General features: G+C 42.5%; 1 protein-coding gene across 1 annotated transcript in view; it reads left to right on the forward strand.

Moving 5' to 3' along the window:
* The window catches only part of LOC142657470 (phosphatidylinositol polyphosphate 5-phosphatase type IV-like), a 117,380-nt gene extending 104,871 nt beyond the window's left edge, over positions 1-12,509 (forward strand). Inside the window, exon 3 of the mRNA XM_075832504.1 lies at positions 12,356-12,509. Coding sequence (XP_075688619.1) covers positions 12,356-12,509 — 154 coding nt within the window. The remainder of the gene's footprint in view (positions 1-12,355) is intronic.
* Positions 12,510-20,418: the final 7,909 nt, after the last annotated feature.

The raw sequence follows: 20,418 nt of genomic DNA on the forward strand, positions 1-20,418 counted from the left end.
CCAATGTAAAACCGCATCTTGCCGCGGAATGCGAAGCTGACGGCCATCTGGGCGAACGTCCGCCCGCAGTGCCCCCCAGTGCACATAAGAGTGTCCTAAAAGCCAAACTAAGCAGGGGCGATGATCTGAAATGAAAGGATAAGCAAACGCACATGTAAGCCATCAAAACACAAGTTACAAACTCACAACAAATGAGGGCGCACGTAAGTCCTAAACCTATTGGACTTCCAACGGTCAATGCGACGCACACCCTCGTCATCCAACCCCCAACGCCCAGCTTCAGTAGCAGCGCCGATCCTAAACGTGTGAGACGAGTAATACTCATACCCAACTCCGACCTCAGGCAAGCATTTTTTAAATACAGCACCAAATTGATACCTGGACAAAAACGAGCCATTCTCATGACGGAGCAATGGCGACTCAGGCACCCCACCCCGTGGCTTGAAAGAAACCTTACAAGCAACCGGACACATCGCCGACCCCGGGAGGGCAAACAACACTATCCGCTTACCCCGTCCTACTTGATCAGTCTTGGACCGCCACAAAAACAACTCGAGTCTATCCCCATATAGACCCACATCCGCCTGTCGCAATCCCCCAGCCCTCACCGCACTAGGAGAAACCAACTCACCAATTCTGAGTGCTCCAAAAAACGCTAGAGAAAAAGTCAAACGAAACAACTCTACCTCATAAGGCGAATTACAAACAGCCCCCAGCGATGCGCCCAACGAACCAAGAAGGGTAAAAGACATGGGTCGCCTCTGATCTGCTTCAGCCCTGCCGCGATGCAAACCCTTCAAAGCTTGCCTGACCAAAAAATTCTTGGACACATCCTGAAAACCCCGTAATTTAAATCCAAACGCCAACCCAGCAACGAAACGATTCACCTTAGCCAGAGAAAACCCCGCCTCCCAAGCATCCCCCAACCAGTATAACAATGCCACCAACCTGTCTTGATCCGTGCTGACGTTACCCAACACTCTTACCCACTCCTCCCACTGCTGCCAACAAGCCAAATAAGTACTCCAAGTCGCACTAGCCAACGACTGTTCGATCAACCGTTCCACGGGACCGAAACCAGATCCCATAGATGTCCCGGGCAAGCCAAACCGAACAGCTCCGCTCCCGGTGCCAATTAACACAATCGATTCCACTGCGAGCGAGAAAGAGCATCAGCGATACAATTGTAAACCCCCGATACATGCACCGCAACCATCCACGTGTTTAAGGACAAGCACACCAAGACTAAGTGACGCAACAACTGAACCACAGGCGGAGAAGATGCCGATACGTTATTAATCGCTAACACCACTCCCATGTTATCGCGGTGGAAACTAATGTTTTTATCCCTGAGCCTGTCCCCCCAAATGGTCACCGCAACCACGTTGGGGAACAGCTCGAGCAGGGCCAGATTCCGTGTAAGACCACTGATCACCCAGCTGTCCGGCCAGTCCCCCGCACACCATTGACCTCCTGCATACGCACCAAAACCACCAGACCCCGCCGCGTCAGTAAACAGCTCCAACTCGCTCATATCCTGTACCGGCGACACCCACAACAATCTACCATTATATTGCCCGGGAAACGCGTCCCAGACCTGCAGATCCGCCCTGTGTTCCACCCCAATCCTCACGAAATGATGGGATGCCCGGATACCCGCCGTCGCTGCCGCCAATCGCCTACTAAAAACTCTACCCATTGGTATAATCCGACAGGCAAAGTTCAACTTCCCCAGCAGAGACTGGAGATCGCGCAAAGTGATCTTCTTCAATCGGCAGGCACGCCTCACCTCTTGACGCAATGACAGTAATTTATCCTCAGGAAGCCTGCACTCGAATTGCACTCGAATTGCATTGCAACCGAATCAATTTCGATCCCTAAAAAACAGATGGTAGGGACAGGGCCCTCAGTTTTTCCAGGCGCCAGAGGAATTCCAAAATCCGTCGCAACCTTCTGCAAGGAATACAATAAATAACCGCAAATAGGGGAACCGCTAGGGCCGACGCACAAAAAATCGTCAAGATAATGTATTAACGAATCCACCCCAGCTACGCCCTTCGTCACCCATTCCACAAAGCTACTAAATGCCTCGAAGTATGCGCAAGAAAGGGAGCACCCCATTGGAAGACACCTATCGACATAAAACCCCCCATTCCAGAAGCAACCCAACCGCCTTTGGCTCTCCGGATGGACCAGCAGCAAGCTAAAAGCCGCTTGAATGTCACTTTTTGCCAACAACGCCCCAGGCCCTGCCTCACGCACTAACACCACCGCTTTGTCAAATGACGTGTAAACAACCGAGCATAAATCGTGATCTATCCCATCATTTACCGACGACCTCTGGGAAAAGACAAATGCTGAATCAAACTGAATTTATGGGGCTCCCGCTTCGGCACAATTCCCAAGGGGGATAGCACTAGATTCTCTATAGGCGGCTCGACAAAAGGCCCGCCCATGCGACCCAACGAAACTTCCTTCAAAAGTTTTTTCAAAACGACCGCCGAGTGCAAATAAGCTGACTTAAGATTGCGCCGTGTAAGCGGAACCTCATACGGAGGAGGGGGAATAACAAAACCAAACAAAAACCCCTCATAAATTAACTTGGCTGCAACCCTATTCGGATATTCATTTAGATACGGGGCCATCCTTTCCACCCTCACCGGCGACAGCCACTTGACCAACGGAGGAGGACTGAGTGTCTGACGCTTCCCTTTTCGCATACATTTTGCAGCCCCATGCGAGGAGCCGTTGCACTCCGAATAGACATGCTTAAATTTACAAGTGGCCCCGAACTTACACTGGCCATCATTGAATTGCCAGCAGAACCCGAGTTTTGACCCAGAGCCCTGTCCGGACTGACTAGACTGACCTCCTTGGCCAATGCTCCCGAGAAAGGACTGCTTAACCGGGGCCGTCACCCGCAACCAAAGCGCAATATCTTTCTGATCCCACCGAATCGCCGGCCGGACCGCCTTCCGCTGGCGAAACTGCTCATCATACCGCAACCACACCTGACCCCCGTATGCCCGATGAGCCTCCCCGATGGCATCGAAATAACAAAACAACGCCGAGCAATTTTCAGGTGCCTTTTCCCCAATCACACTCGCCAAAATAGCAAAAGCTTGCGACCAATTCACGAACGTCTGCGGGATAAGCCTATACTGCCGACGCTCCTCTTCCTCCTTCTTACTCTCATCCCGCTTGCCCTTATCCAAGTTGAACTTCGCAAGTGGCAGAAGGGAAAAAATTTCCACGTACTCATCCTTACAAATCCGTTCCCGAACCTCCTGTTTAAGGTGGGCCCCTAAAGGACCCTCAAAACAGACGTAAACCTCGCCCCGAGCACGATCATCAAGCCGAATTCTATCCCTGTCCTTCTGCGCCTCGGTTTTAACAGACACTGCCACTGCTTCCTTGGATGCCCCCGAAACTTCCCCAACCAGGGACCGTGACTGTACATCACGAGGACCTTCCCAGACCACCGCCGGGGACCCCGCCGGAACTACAGGTGCCGCTGCCCTATCTAAGCGCCCGACTAACTTGCGCAAACAACCCACTAAATCCGATAAGCCATCTCGCCCGGCAACACCACTACCGACAGCCGATACTTCCGCGCTCGCTGCCCCACCCCCAAAACCTGACATGAAAATTGCTGGATACGGCAAAGTAGGAGTTACGCACTCACCAGGCTGCCCAGGCGCTGTATTCCCGCCAGCCGGAAAATTCTGACCGCGCTGCGACTCGTCCAGCTCTCCATCTTCCAGATCCTCTCTCGCTGACGACTGGCACTCGCACCAACATCTCCGACACGGGGACCCTGGCATGCTGACAGACAGGCCGGCAACCTGCCGCCCGACCGCAGGGACCCAGACTTCCGACAGGACCTGTTGCCTCGTCGTCGTCGCTGATCTTGGTGTCCTCACCGAAGACCTCAAGGAAGCCTGCCCCATGGCCGGCACATCACCATGCGGGGCGGCCGTGGACTGCACCCTGGACACTGCATATAAAGGCGGTGGCGTAACAGGGAGCCCAGCCTGCGACTCCCTGTGAACCGCCGAGCCCCGTCGCGGCTGGGGATTCCTGCCAGGACGCAGGCCCTGGGAGGAGGCGGCCGTCCCAGCAGCCTGGCCTGCAGCGTCCTTAGAAGGGCTCCCCCTGTGACGCCGAGCCCGCGGGACCACATCCGGACTCAACCATTCAGGTGGGCGGGACCGCTGGGAGCGGCGGGGTGACCGAGCCTGAGCAACCGCCGCTCCCGTTGACGCCCTCTGCTTTATTTCAGCAGGGGCAGCAATAAGCAACTCTCCCCCCACCGCCATGTCATCAGCGCCAGAAAGGGGGGAGGGGAGCGCATCCGGGCTAGCAGCCGACACAGAGCGCCGATCTATGCGCGAAGACTGGCCCACCTGATGGATACTGGCCAGCGCTGCCACCGTCTCCTCCAGGCACCCCGGACCGTGGAACTCAGCTGCCGCGCGCAGCTGATCAAGCATGCTGACTGGAGACGCCATACTTGCAGGTAAGCAGGGCAGTGGGAGCTAACTTTTTTACCTGTTATTCCTCCCGCTGCTTCAGGCTCAATGTCGAAAACAGCGGGAGGAAAAGATACCGAACCCCAACTCCTGCCCTCTCCATCTCCTCCCTCTCCCTGCCTCCACTAACCCTTTCCCCCCTGATTGGCTAACCTTCCCTCCTATGGCAGTCATGGAGGCTTTCCCTTAAGCCCTCCGTGCTACCGTCCAGCCTCATCTTTACTTTGTGGCTATTGCCTGATCAAACCGAGTTGTGATACATTGTTTGCACCATATAAATAACTATATATTTGATGTTGTGTATTTTCTGACCACCACTGCAATCCTTTGTTTTAGATGATTTTATCTGTTTTTATGAGATTATATTATTTTGTCTGTATTTATTGCAATAATAAAGATATTTTGTTATTGACCATGTGTCGTTTTGCTATACAGAATTGGTATTGCCGCATCCGTAATGGCCTGAACTATATAAATATTATGTAATTTATCCAATGCAGTGAATGCCATAAAAATAAATAATAAAAAAACGATACCAGAATTGCTATGTTTTTGGTCACCTAAGAATAAAAAGTGATCAAAAAGTTGCATGTATCCAAAAATGGTACCAATAAAAAAACATATAGCTCGTCTTGCAAAAAACAAGCCCTCATACAGCTCTGTCGACCAAAAATTTTCTTTAAAGTTGTGGTTCTCAGATTGTGGCAACAGAAAAAATACATTCTTTTTACAAAATAAATGTTATTGTGCAAATAGTTGTAAAACATAAAAAAGAAATATAAATTTGGTATCACCAGAATCGTACTGACCCACAGAATAAAGTAAATATGTCAATTATAGTACACGGTAAACGCTGTAAAAAAAAAAAAAGGATAAAAACAATAGCAAAATTGCTATTTTTTGTCACCACGCTTCTCAAAAAATAGAATAAAAAATGATCAAGAAGTTGCATGTATCCAAAAATGGTGCCGATAAAAACTACAGATTGTCCCGCAAAAAACAAGCCCTCACACCGCTCTGTCACAAAAAAAAAGTTATGGCTCTCAGAATATGGCGACACAAAATGTGCAGAGTGCGATCCAAAAGGGGGATAAGATCGGGCACCATTTATCAGTGCGACACAGGCCACAGAACTGCGGATTATTATTTATTTATCGCATTATTATATCCTCTTATTATGTACTGATGTACTCCGCACAGTTTACATATGCCCCCAGATTATAAACTGAAATAAATGGCCTATTTGTACATTCAGGGACAAACCAATTGAAAAACTGGTAACCAGAAACAATTGGTTTAAATAAAAAACCAAGTAATGAACTTGGTGCATTGACCTATGAAATCATAAGTCTATCCTATAGAGAGAGGTCAATTAACACACAGTATATTAGAAACATGAAACAACTTTATTGCACATAAATACACAGGATATATCAATAAAAGTTAGAACCATGCAATGCAAAACGTGTCCTGCAGGTTGAAGCAACATATGGGGAGACATAATGACATATAATATAAAAACCAGGGCAATATGATATATGTATAATAAATATGTTCACCTGAAATGATAGTATTGCCATATAGCTACCTGGAATGATTGTATATAAATGCGATGATACAAGCTAAGGCCAAAATGTATGGCCATATATCAGCTTACCCATGTGTAGTTGCTCCTGCTACCTGCAGAGACACCGAACCCGACGCGCGTTTCGGCAGGAATGCCTTCGTCCGGGGGTGGTGTCTCTCCAGCGGAACAGGATATTTAAAGGGCATTGCATGGTTCTAACTTTTATTGATATATCCTGTGTATTTATGTGTATTTATGTGCAATAAAGTTGTTTCATGTTTCTAATATACTGTGTGTTAATTGACCTCTCTCTATAGGATAGACTTATAAACTGAAATACCAGCAAAACCCCAAACAGAAAAATTACCAAGCAAAATCTGTGCTTCATAAGCCAAATGGCGCTCCCTCCATTCTGAACCCTTCAGTGTGCCCAAACAGCAGTTTACATCCACATATATGGCATCGCCATACCCGGGAGAACCCGCTTAACAGTTTATGCTGTATTTGTCTTCAGGGGCACAATCTGGGTATAACATATCGTGCACTTAAATGGCATATCAGCGGAAAATCCACTGCACATTTTTCTAGTAAAAATAGTAGTATTGGTTCATACGCACTGCACCCTTTAATAAATGCCTTGAGGGGTATATTTTAAAAAATGGGGTCACTTCTTGGAAGTTTTTGTTTTACTATTAGACCTCAGAGCCCTGCAATTGGGGGCAAATGCTATGGAAAAATCACTAAAATAGACCTCAAATGCGCATGGTGCTCTTTCACTCCTTTAATCTAACACCAATCCAGCAAAATCTGCGCTCCTACAGACAAATGACGATCCTCAAACTATTCACTACCCCCCTAAGTGAATGCCTTGAGGGTTTTATTTTCCAAAATGGAGTCACTTCTCAAGAGGTTTTTACGGTACTGGTACCTAAGGAACTCTGCAAATACGACTTGCCACCTTTAAACAAAACCAGCAAAATCTGCATGCCAAACGGTGCTCCTGCCATTCTGAGCCCTACCGTGTGTCCAAACAGCAGTTTATGACAACATATGGGGTATTATCGTACTTGAGAGAACTTGATTTACAAATGTTGGTGTTCTTTTTCTCTTTTTTTCTCTTTTCTCTTTCTGAAACTACTTTTTGTGTAAAAAATGTTTAGATTTTAATTTCTATGACCTAATTTCAATAAATTCAGCAGAACACCTGTAGTGTTAAAATGCTCACTATACCCATAGATTAATTCCTTGGGAGTGTAGTCCCGAAATGGCGTCTTTTTGGGGATGTTTCCTATGTTTTGGCACCACAAGACCTCTTCAAAAATGACAGGGTGCCTAAAATATATTGTAATAAAAAGGAGGCCCCAAAAACCTAGTAGGTGTTCCTGTGCTTCAGTCCACCAGGGCCACATGTGGGACATTTTTAAAAGCTGCAGAATCTGAACAATAAATATTGAGCTGAGTTTCGCTGCTAAAACCTTCTGTGTTACAGAAATAAAATGGATTATAATGGAATTTCTTAAAAAAATAAAAAATAAATATATATATATATATATATATATATTTGTAAATTTCACCTCCAAAATGTTAACTAGTAACTATTTTGTGTTGTATTACTATCTGTCTTACAAGCAGATACACTCAAATTTAGAGAAATCTAAAATTTTCAAAAATGTCTCTAAATGTAGGTGTTTTTCACAAATAAACACTAAAGGTATTGACCAAATTTTACTACTAACATAAAGTACAATGTGTCACGAGAAAAAATTCTCACAATCGCTTGGATAAAAGAATAGCATTCCAAAAATATTACCAGCTAAAGTGACACAGGTCAGATTTGAAAAATGGTGTCTGAGCCTTAAGGCCCAAACTAGGCTGCATCATTAAGGGGTTAAAGTGGTTTTACATCTTATAAAGTGGGGGGAATACAATTAGGATTTGTCATCACTTTCTGATCGTGGAGTTCTGACTGCCATGACTACTTGATGTTTAGTAAAGCCAATCCCTGTCTTTACAGTTTCCCAAATGTGCCATCAATGGTCTTAGAAATGACCCAGATGAAGAGACTATGAAGGAATTCTTCGGTTCTCTTGACTATAAATGCAGCAGAGATTGTGGTATCCATAAAAATATAATGCAGCCACTTTTAATGAATACATATGGATGTTGGCCTTCTACCCTCTCTGGAAGGCTTATGATATGTATAATTTACGCTGCATTCGTTCACATCAGGTATGCCCATCTTGTCTCAGGATGTCTAGATCGATTCTTACCACCTCTATTACCTTTCCAGGACATGGTACATGAGGTAATGGCTGCCCACAGCTGTTCTGATTCCTATTACAAGCTGGTAGGGGAATTGTGACGCAGTATGTATTCAGGATTGTAAGGAGTAAGAGGGCTGAGCACAGGAGATGCAGCATATAGCGTGTTCTTACTGGTGCAGAGTCACATCCTCTAATGGGGGTCTTTAGGGTTTATTAAAATTCAAAACTAAAATTATATATTTTAAGATAATATAAATGATTTCCCCCATGTCACACAGACAGAAATGATCATTTATCCCCTATAAAGAATTCATCAGAGAACGTTCCCATTAAAAACTTCAATTTTATTAATTTCAATAAAAAAATACTCTATACAGTAAAGCAATTGATGAAAACACGCGGAAAAATTACAGATCACACTAAACTTTTCTAGAGGTACAAATCATACAATATCATCAAATTCATATTCCCAATGGTAAAGCCATACTGATATATGTAAATTATGGGTGTGGTCATAAAAGCAGCTCAAACCGGTTATAGCTATTGTGATGTCACAGAGCTTGGGTATAAACAATGATGTTGGTCACAGAGCTGTCACTATCAGTTGGATGTGACCGGTAAGTAATCTATCAATGCTACATCTGTACTTCTTGCTAATCAATTTGTTTTATTAGGAACATTGAATTATTCCATCTCTAGAAGATATTGTGTGATAGTGGTAGTAATATGGTATTAGTATTAGTGTGCAATTAAATTGCTCAAGTATCTTAGATTTGCAGGGTAAGTGGCCAAAATTTGAGCTCCCTTATTATCATTATGTTTACCACTTGTAAAAGAGAAATTTCCATATGCTCATATTAGAGGACTGTATATTAGGGGACTATAATTCCTTATATTATTTAGGTTCACCAGAAATAATTTCAATTTAATTCAATTCTGAATTTTGATCAATTGATATAAAAATTATTAGTGGGGAATTGATACTGGTCTGGGGCTACTTATCATGGTTTGGGCTAGGCCCTTTATTTCCAGTGAATGGTAATGTAAAGACTACTTAGACCATTGCATGCTTCTGACTTTGTGGGACTAGTTTGGTAAAGACCCTTCCCTGTTTCTGTATGACGTTGCCCCTTTGCACAAAGCAAGGTCCATAAAGACATTGAGTGATAAATTTGGTGTGGAGGAACTTGACTCTCTGCACAGAGCCCTGACCCCTAACCTGAACTCACAAATACTCTTTTAATTAAATGGGCAAAAATTCCAACAAACACGCTACAAAATCTTGTGGAAAGCCTTGTCAGAAGAAGTTATAGCCACAATAGGGGGCCCAACTTCATATTAACATCCATGGCTTTGTAATGGGAAGTACCACAAGCTTATAATGGTGTAAAGGGTCAGCTGTCCACATCTTTTGGCCACATAGTGTATTTTTGGTTTATGTATTGTGATGTCACTACTATTAAAAATAATGATAAATCCATATTGAAATATGCAAATTATGGGTGAGGTCATAAAAGCAACTCACCCAGGGAATAGCTATTGTGATGTCACAGAGGGTGGGTGTATACTATGGTGCTTGCCTTAGATCTGTCACTCAGTTGGATGTGACTGGTAAGTACTCTATCAGCGCTACGTCTCTAGATGAGTCTCACCTATCAGTTTCTTTATAAATATTTTATTCTTCGGTATAATTCTGCTGTGTCTGCCATTTAAAGTTTAGTTTATATTTGGAATAGTTATACTAATTTACTAAGAAGTTGCTAAATGGCAATATGGCGGCCTGTGACTTCTGCTCCAGAGACAGAATGCAGCTTGCAGACAAAAATTGGCATCTGTATTCTGCTGGTAAATTGATAAAGCAACCTCAAAAAAAAGGGAATGTGAATGTCCTGCAGCCCTGAGAACTTATTATTGGAACCCTTCAGTTTATAACAGGAGTAATTCACATAATAAATATTTACTAGGGAATTACTAATTATGTATTTGAGGTTTCCTATTTGTGTAAAATACACAATTCTTCTTATTATTATTAATAATAATAATTACTAGTATAAAAATGTTAGGAAAGTGATTTCTTAAGAACAGCCCTGACCCCCTAATCCTGTATCCTCAAAAGCAATTGTCATTTTTCATTAATATATATATATATGTAAATATAAAATGTAATAATGTCTATAACAAATTACAGAGGTTCTAAATTATAGTTAGTATCTCATATAAAAATTACATAAACCCCGGAAATGTCATACCGTATGGTCAATTCAACAACCAATGCATTGTTCCAACATCCAAACCCCAAGCAATGTCATTCACAGGGGGTCCAAGCCCCAAGACCCCAAGCAATGTGATCTTCAAACACTTCTGATTGTCCAGTTCCTGTACTTGGAATACCCCTTTTATAACTAATTTCTCCAGCTGGTTTCCTTTAAGTTTTCCCTAACTATTTATTTTTCTGGTCATTCTAGATCTTGCTGTTGGATTGACACTGTTGGATTACTGTGTTGCTTTTACGGTCAGCGATTTGTCCTATTTTCAGAGAACTAGAGGCGATTAGTTAAATTCAATCTTTACTGTCGCCTGGTTTTCTACCACGGACATTGGTGCAGTTTTGCACCCGGGTTATTAACCAACCATGCCCTTTTGGAAAAAATCCAAAAAATATCATGTCTCTCAGATTCCTGATAAAGGAAATCTGATGAAAGAGATACCAACTATGGAGGAGCCTAACATCTCGCTCCAGAAGTTTTCCAACATCAAAGATATGCCAGCCGAAAAATTCAGCGATCCAAGTCACAGCAAACCTTGTGACATTGGCTCAAAGAACACCAAGAAGAGCGCAATCAGGAGCTTGGGCAGCAGCGCTGTGATTGGCGCTAAAGAACTGGATCGCTGTTTCCCAAATAGACGGCTGAGATTATACGTTGCCACCTGGAATATGGAGGGAAAGGTGAGAAGTAATTTCCAATATCTATTGTGAACCATGAGTGTATATGATCTAAGGCTATGTTCACACAGAGTATTTTGCCAAGTTTTTTGACGTGGAAACCGCGTCGCAAAACTCGGCAAAAACGGCCCGAAAATGCCTCCCATTGATTTCAATGGGAGGCGTCGGCGTCTTTTTCCCGCCAGCAGTAAAACTGCCTCGCGGTAAAAAGAAGCGGCATGCCCTATCTTCGGGCGCTTCCGCCCCTGACCTCCCATTGACTTCAATAGGAGGCAGAGATAGCGTATTTCGCTGTGTTTTATGCCCGCGGCGCTCAATGGCCGCGGGCGAAAAACGCTGTGAAAAAAATTGGTGTGCAGGGAGAGGAAAATCTGCCTAAAACTTCCAAACGGAATTTTGAGGCAGATATTCCTCCTGCAAAATACTCCGTGTGAACATAGCCTAAAGTTGGATAAATTTGTAGTTGGATATGAGATAGACATATTATATACTACCCTAGGCCCAAATTTTCTAAACATTTGGGCCAATCAATGTTGCTGCACACACTGCAAACTGTCAAACTAATAATCTATGTCTTTGGAATGGTAATGCCTCTGATCCTAAGACTGCAGCACTGGCCATAGTCTATAAAGACTAAAATCCAATTCGATCAGATATAATTTTTTGTAGGTGATATAGAAGATGTCAGTTTGGTTGGTGCTCTGTGTATACATTATTAATATCTTCATATTTTGAGCAGGAGTTCCCACAAAATCTAGAGGATCTGCTGTTGCCATCAGATGACACCAAAGACATTTACGTAATTGGCGTTCAGGAAGGATGTCCAAACAGGTAAGTCTTCTTAGGTTGTCTTACAACAGTCTTTGCAGATGGACTACAGGTCGGCTGATTGAAATTCTCTCTTGACCTGCTACTTATTGTAGGATCACTCCTAAATTTTCCTATTTAACCCCAGAGGTTATAATATTGATTATTTAATAAATGAGTTCAATATTTTAATCTGGAGTAATTTATTAATATGTAAACTTGAAATTGTGTCTTCTTGTAGACGGGAATGGGAGATAAAATTACAAGAGACTCTTGGTCCACACTACGTGCTATACCATTCATCCGGGCTCGGAGTCCTGTATCTCACCATCTTTATTCGACGGGAACTGATCTGGTTCTGCTCAGGTAAGATTCACTTTCTTACATTTACATAATAAGTCCTAATTGAAGTCATTAGTTGGAACATCTTATTTAGTCATTAGAACTAGATGTCTAAGAACCCAACTCTCAGATTCTTCACTGTGGAGTATTGGAGATCTGATAGTTTACTCCACAGTTACAAAGTGTGAAATGGTGTTGTAGTAATATTTCCAGCGTTTAATAGGAAACTATCTCTGTTTCATTGTTGCATGTTGTACTATTAACCACTAACCCTTCTTCTTGTGTTTCATTTCTTATACAGAGGTAGAGCACACCCACGTAACAACCAGGCTATTCCACCATGTCAAAACTAAAGGAGCCTTGGGTGTTGCCTTCACCGTCTTTGGGACATCATTCTTGTTTATTAATTCCCATATGAGATGTAAGTATGTCTGTTTTTAATATATGACTATGTACAGTGTTATTGTGTATAAAAGTGCTGCTGTTTAATAATAATAAGCTGGAATATATGAGATGACATGAAAAGATTTGTACTATTTATATTTTGGTGTAAAATTAAAAGTTCTTCCTCATTTGGTCAAACTTCTTCTAATCCATCAAACTTATTCTATATAATGAGAGAATAATAGTGGAAGGATAAACGGCCTAATGTCCTCTACAGACTAGTATAGAAATACATTATCCTCTGTCATGAAAATGATTGTGTCTTAGATTTACAGTAACAGAAATATCAGTGCGTCTGGTGTACAGAGTGCGGACCCAGATCATGGAACTCCACCAGTCTCATCTTCTAAAATGTCAATAGAAATCCAATTAATATAAATACTATTTGTAAAAAATTGATTGTTGAGGGAACATTCAGAATACACAGCCCAAGAAGTAGATATGATACCTACATAATATAAGATAAAGAAACCTATTGTCAAAGAAATTTAAATATGGTGGTTGTCCTAAATTCCAGGAGGTCACATTTACTGATATGTATATTTTTGTTGGCAGTTGGGGCAGTCTACAAGAGGATCCAGGACTATAAAACTATCACTGAGGGTCTCCGCCTGCCTCAAATTATTCCGGAAAGAATAAACTCCAATGCCTGTGAGTATTACTTATGTGGTTGAACCTATCGATTCCTTTATCTCTCTATTTATCTCCATTGACTCTAATGCAGTCACGTGGTCTAATTCTGTCCTGTGTTTATCTCATTCTACAGTGGACGTCACCAGCCGCTTTGATCGAGTTTTTTGGTTTGGGGACCTCAATTTTCAACTGAAAGAGGACAGAAAAAACGTGGAATCTCTTCTGAAGAACATTAAAGGAAGAGATATGTCCAGTCTCCTCAAACACGACCATCTGAATGACGCCAAGAACAACGGTACATTTACTAGTAGACAGATCTCTATCACTCCTCAGCCTGCATTATTACCACATACACCTCGACAGATCAATACAAATCACTGTCATGATGGTTCATATGTTCTCCACATTCTTATATAGTCCTACATCTCTTGCACATGTTTTTAATACTGACATGTTTTTTTTTTCTTTTAACTTAAGGGTCCATATTTGTAGGGTTTAAGGAGCACACCATTGAATTCCTTCCTACATATAAGTTCGACATTGGCACAGACACCTACGATACATCAGAAAAGCAGAGAGTCCCATCATATACGGTAAGATATCTTATTTCCAGGTCTACAGTGCTAAAGAAAGAATACATTTCATGAATAGATTTTCATATAATAAATCCCCTCGCCCAAGGTAATAAATTTTTATTATAGATGGAGGAATAATTCTTAAGAACAAAGCATCCAGTCCATTTTACTTGTAGTGAGTTTGTCATCGTCTCCCAGTGTAATATGTCTTCGCCTAGCATGGCTCAAAGATACTTATTTCATTAAATCTGTGTGACCAAGTCAAACCTTAAATGCAAGAAAGTCTTAAAATTTATATTTCTTAAAGAAAATAGGCCGAAATGTTCAGTCTATGATGCTATGAGGTTTATAAATAAATTATAATATGATTGCACTGATGATATTTGTTATTTTTATAACCTCTACAGGACAGGGTGTTGTTTAAAAGCCAATATGAGGGAGATGTGCGAGTCCTGAAATACGACTCTTGCCCTGTTTTGAAGACCTCAGACCACCGACCCGTTTTTGGTATCTTTGAAGTAAAGCTCAGACCTGGTTCAGATAAGTAAGTCATGATTTCCTTCCATGTTGTTGGTATGATCCTTTCAGAAGCCGCCATTACTACATGGGCCTTATAGCCAGAGCTCACACTTTGGGGCAGGTGGCTGTATACCTGGGTGACAGTACTGGAGTAATCTAGGATGTGAAACAAAACAATTATTTTTGTGGTTACCTGCTAACATTATCATATGTCTTACATCAATGTATTTCTCATTCCAGCATCCCATTGGCTGGTGGACGCTTTGACCGCAAGATCTATTTGAAGGGCATTAGGAGGTTAGGACAAAAAAAGTAGCTGCGTCTGTTCATGTCCTTACAGCACATAAGGTGAGAGCATTGTACTTGTCTATTATGTTTGCTGTGAGAATGTTCTTCCATCTCTTAAGTCTTCCTCTGTATCAGTAATTTATTTTATCAACCAACATAAAGAAATTGTAAATAAGTCATTCTATCTTCTATTTCAATTTTCTTGTATTCAGATATTTATTTAATTTCTAAATGAAGGTTATGGGTTTTAGAAGAAAACTGTAAGCGTGTATGTAGTATAATAGATTGGTGGGAATTCATTAAGACTGACGTTTCATACACCGGTCTTAATATAAAAAAACTTGGAGTAAAATGTGCCTAATTTATTAAAAGGCCCACACCTTAATAACTAATAATCCATGTTATTATGATAAATGTGTCGGCCGCTGGTGGTTCTGCTGCTTCAGCTACTCTCTGTCCACTTTTTTTAGAAAAGTGCCGTAAGCGGCAGAAACTACATGATTAGATACAAGGAACATTGTTATTGATGTAAGACATTACTTGGCATCTTGCAGGACTCCTAAGGAACATTTACCATCTTAGGTGCATAAAACAATGATTCCACCTTTGTGAACATCAGAAAGTTCCTGTAACATCCTGAACAGCGCAGCTTAAGATCAAAGCCATTGCTTGGATCAACCATTATCAAGGTTTGTAGCGTAACCCCTAGGATCAAATAGGAAAATCCACAATAAAACCTCTTCTAGATTTTGTGACTGCCAAGAAACACACATTAGTAGAGCATTAATAGCAAATATTTCTCTTGCAGCATAAACATCAATTCCGCAGTATATCTGGCGAGAACTGCGCTCCCTGTGACCGGAGGAGCCGCCATCGTTGATGATAGAAAGGTAAGTTCCTCTAGATATGTCCCCTCTATATTTGGTAAGCAGCCTGAATAATGAATATCTAATAGGATTGTGTGCTTCTCCCCCCAGAACAAGTCAGCAGATACAAACAGACCATCAACATCAATGCCAATAACAACCGAGGGCAGAACCTGCCATCTTACAAGTATTCCAATGGCGAGACTTAAAATTTTCTACATCTGTCACAGAAGAGACATCAGTGTGGTTACCGGTGCATCAATGTTACCCAGAAGACCAGGCCCAGAACAGGAGAACATGTCATCTCTTCCTGTGTCTCTGGAATACAGATTTCCCACCACTTACTGATACTACATTATATACTGTGACATCTTCCATTGTTTTTGCTGGATCTTGTATAACATCATCTTTACCATTATATATTTTGATCCACAAAAACCTTAAATAAATCTTTAACATCAATCCATAAGTGTGACTGGTATTTATTAGTGTGTTCAGTGCCCGGCTACAACTTACCACAGTGTATACAATTCACTTATCCGACCCTTCACAGCGCTATTTGTGTGACATCACGTTTAATCCAGTGGTAGGTGACAGGACATTGTATCATATGTACACAATACAGAGAGTATGGAACGTGCCGCCATATGTACTGGATTAGATCCTGTGTTGGACAAAAAGTGACAGGAGATGTAAAATATTGATATATTTGATAGTTGTTTAAATTTCAGTTCCATAAAATGTAATGTTGGGCTCTCTTTACAAGCGGAGACAATCACATTAAGCAGGGAAGCCGCTAGGGTGACACAATCCCCACAGATCTCAGATTGGACAAACGGGCAGGATGAGAGCTGCCAGTTGAGATTGGCAGTTAGGGCAGAAGTTACAAAGTGACTGATCAACCAAAAATACTTTGTATTGCTAGCCTGAATGGCGTATCGCTAGCTCAGCATTTCATATGAGAACAAAGACCCTCTGCAGCACAAGTTTAAGTTGAGACTGAACCATAGCAAACACATTGTCCCATTCTCACAAGTTAAATCAGAAACCGCCTAGTATAGAGCCTATTTATTAGTGAAACCGTCAAGCTTATGTACTAAATATTATAACCGTGAAGACTGTGCCTCTGTTGGAGTAAAGTTATGTTCAGCATCTTATACCTGTGTCGTCTGAAGTTCTTGCTGTGCAATTTCCTCTGCGGGGCAGTAACCATCCTAAACCCCCTCCCACCTGTTACATTTGTCCATACTAAAGTCCATTACTCCATTGAAGTCGCCAATTAGTAGCAGTGGATAATCTGCAAGGGCTTTTTATCAATAAACTCCTGTACCACACCCAAGACATAAGAATTAAAGGGTGGCGGTAAATAAATTGAGACAATGATACATTGAAGATTTTGTATTGTACAGTCGAAGAGCACAAACTTTCCTTCTTTTTCTTCCCAATATGTATGGCAGGTTAATTTGCAGTTAGGGTATGTTCACATGCAAACTCAAAAACGTCTGAAGATACGGAGCTGTTTTCAAGGGAAAACAGCTCCTGATTTTCAAACGTTTTTTAAGCCACTTGCAATTTTCGCTGCGTTTTTCGCTGCGTTTTTTACGCCCGTATTTGGAGCTGTTTTGAAAAGAGTCTATGTAAATGGCTCCAAAAACGTCCCAAGAAGTGACCTGCGCTTCTTTTTCGCTGCCGTTTTTCAAAAAAACGGCCCGTCGAAACAGAACGCCGTTTTTCCTATTGAAATAAATGGGCAGATGTTTGAAGAAGAGGACTTACTCCTAAAGCGAAGCTGGGATGAGTTAAAGCTCCGTCCAACAAATAAAAGAAGCTGGTGTGCCACCCATGCCGCATTGCGCCATTATTTGTGTAATGTTTGAAAGAGATTGTGCCTCTTTTTTGTAGAGTAGTGTTTACATCCCCTTGTGTATGTTTATACACCACTGGTCAGTAAAGAATTTGCTGTTTGCATTACTTGGGTCTACTGTATTTTATTGCTTGCGACTAACCCTGCGGTCCTTGCCGGTACTTGGCCTTACATAGGGATACATTCTATAGACAAGGTGAATGCTAACACTCAATTGCTATTTAGGCTAGGACTTCACAGAGACTGATTGATTTTAATTGATCTTATTTTTAAATTCTATTACTTATTTAAGGGTTGCATGCAACTCAATGTATAGCTTTGTACTGAGGCTGTTGATTTGTAGCTAAAATCAATTAGTTGCATGCCAATGCGTTTCCATGATGGCCTTATTTTCACATTTCCAGGAAAAATAATAGAGGACCATCACAACACAGAGTTCTGAGTACAGATGCTCCATATCATAAGGCTGACAGGTCCGCCTTAAAATGGGTAAATCACAGGTGACGTCTTTTCTGATTGTAGACTTTCTCTTTCCATTTTATCTCCACCCAGCCAGGACCGCTATGATGACTTCTCCTGACATAACATTACAGAGTTTGCTGCTGAGATATCTTTAGTTCTTCCCTTCTGCAGCCATCTTCAGCTTCTAGAGCAACATAAAGAATTCAGACCACAAAATAGACCCCTTAATTCATGCAGACCCCAGACCAGACCACCAAATAAATTTAGACACCAGCCTAAACCCCTATATAAATTCAGACCCTAGACCAGACCCCAGAACAAACCCAATTAACTGCAGACCCCAGACAAGACTCCAAAATGTAAACCCCAAAACAGAGTAAATAAAATGAATGCAGACCCTAGACCAGACATCTAAATAATGTCAGACCTCAGACCAGACCCCTCAATTAATTGCAGACCACAGACCAGACCGCTAAATTCAGACCCCAAACCAGAGTAAAGTAAATGGATTTAGATACCTGACCAAGACCTCTAAATAAATTCAAATCCCAGAACAGACCCTTAAATTCATGCAGATCCCAGATAAATGAGTTGGTCGATTGCAAGCAGCTTGTAATGAGGGCGAGCCGTATAACCTCCATTTCCAGCTTATAAACTGATTATGTTATTAAATTGGTTGCCTGTTTCTTTATATTAACTGTTTAGGTGCTCACTGTTAATGTATATTTGTGTATCTGTTGTGTTTCACTGCATAGAAGGTTTTGTCTTACAGGTTGGCAGGAGGACAGGCTGCAGTTCCCAGTGGCACTGTCTTATGTGCGGTGCTGTCACTGTACATAGCAATGAGAGGCTGCTGGACAGTGACAGGGGAGGTACAGGGGGTTTGGAAAGAAAGAGCCTGGTGCTGGCTGGGATCAGAGTGTAACGTCACTGATGCGCTGCACCACCATGAAGTCAGGTGAGACGGTGAGAGTCAATAACAAAGCAGAAAATAAGCTAACAAAATGACCTCTTATGGTCTGTAGGCTGATAGAGAAGGCCTATAAGTGTAGGCTGTCACTGAAACATGCGGGCTGAAGAGTACCGTCAGCCTAGAGTGGTTCGCTCTGAGGAGTCTACTGGGGCTGTGAGAATAGTCAGCCTGGCATTGGAACCAGTGGTCAGTAGAGCAGTACTGTGCTCAAACCCAGGAGAGGCTGTAACTAGGTCCTGATTAGGATAAAGAATGTTCCATGTATTAGACGGCCGCTTAGATAGCTGCAGTGATGAATGGTTGCCCTGCAGGCCTGAGATGTGGCCTAGTAGTACACTCCTGAATTGTACTGGACTGGGTGCAGTAGTCACTAGGACGAGTGGTGTGGTAGGAGCCCTTCAGCGTCAGGACCCTAGTAAGAGTGCATAGGAGCAGATATTTAATATAGTAAAAAGTATTAAAACTTATAAAACCAACTGTGTCAGTTGTATCGGGGCAGCCCCCTTCATCAGGAATACTATGTTTCACAGCATTGAAACAATTTAAGGCTATGTTCACACGGAGTATTTTGGGGGAGGAATATCTGCCTCAAAATTCCGTTTGGAACTTTGAGGCAGATATTCCTCTCCCTGCACGCCGATTTTCGCTGCAATTATCGCGCCGTTTTTCGCCCGCGGCCATTGAGCGCCGCGGGCATAAAACAGCGAGATATACGCTTTCTCCTGCCTCCCATTGAAGTCAATGGGAGGTCGGAGGCGGAAGTGCCCGAAGATAGGGCATGTCGCTTCTTTTTCCCGCGAGGCAGTTTTACTGCTCGCGGGAAAAAGACGCCGACGCCTCCCATTGAAATCAATGGGAGGCGTTCTCGGGCCGTTTCTGCCGAGTTTTGCGACGCGGTTTCCGCGTCAAAAAACTCGGCAAAATACCCCGTGTGAACATAGCGTAAATGTCTCTATATTATATAAACAAACCTTTCTACGTTTACTCACGCAATACCGGAAGTGACGTTCCGAACTCTTAGGCCCTGTTCACACAGAGTGTTTTTGCAGGCAGAAAAATTTTGAGGCAGACTTTGACCTGCCTGCGATTTGCGCAGCATTTCCCATTGCGTTTTTCGCCCGTGGCCACTGCGCGCCGCGTGCAAAAAACACTGTGAAAAACACTTTCTCTGCCTCTCATTGATTTCAATGGGAGGTCAGAGGCGGAACAGCGAGCCGCTAAAAGCTGCAGCAGAAAAGAAACGCCTCCGCCTTCCATTGAAATTAATAGAAGACAGTTTCGGCCATTTTTTGGTGCTGATTCCAATGCGGTTTCCGTGTCAAAATCAGCATAAAAAAA

Source organism: Rhinoderma darwinii, chromosome 7 (assembly GCF_050947455.1).
Source record: "Rhinoderma darwinii isolate aRhiDar2 chromosome 7, aRhiDar2.hap1, whole genome shotgun sequence".
Lineage (NCBI taxonomy): Eukaryota > Metazoa > Chordata > Amphibia > Anura > Rhinodermatidae > Rhinoderma > Rhinoderma darwinii.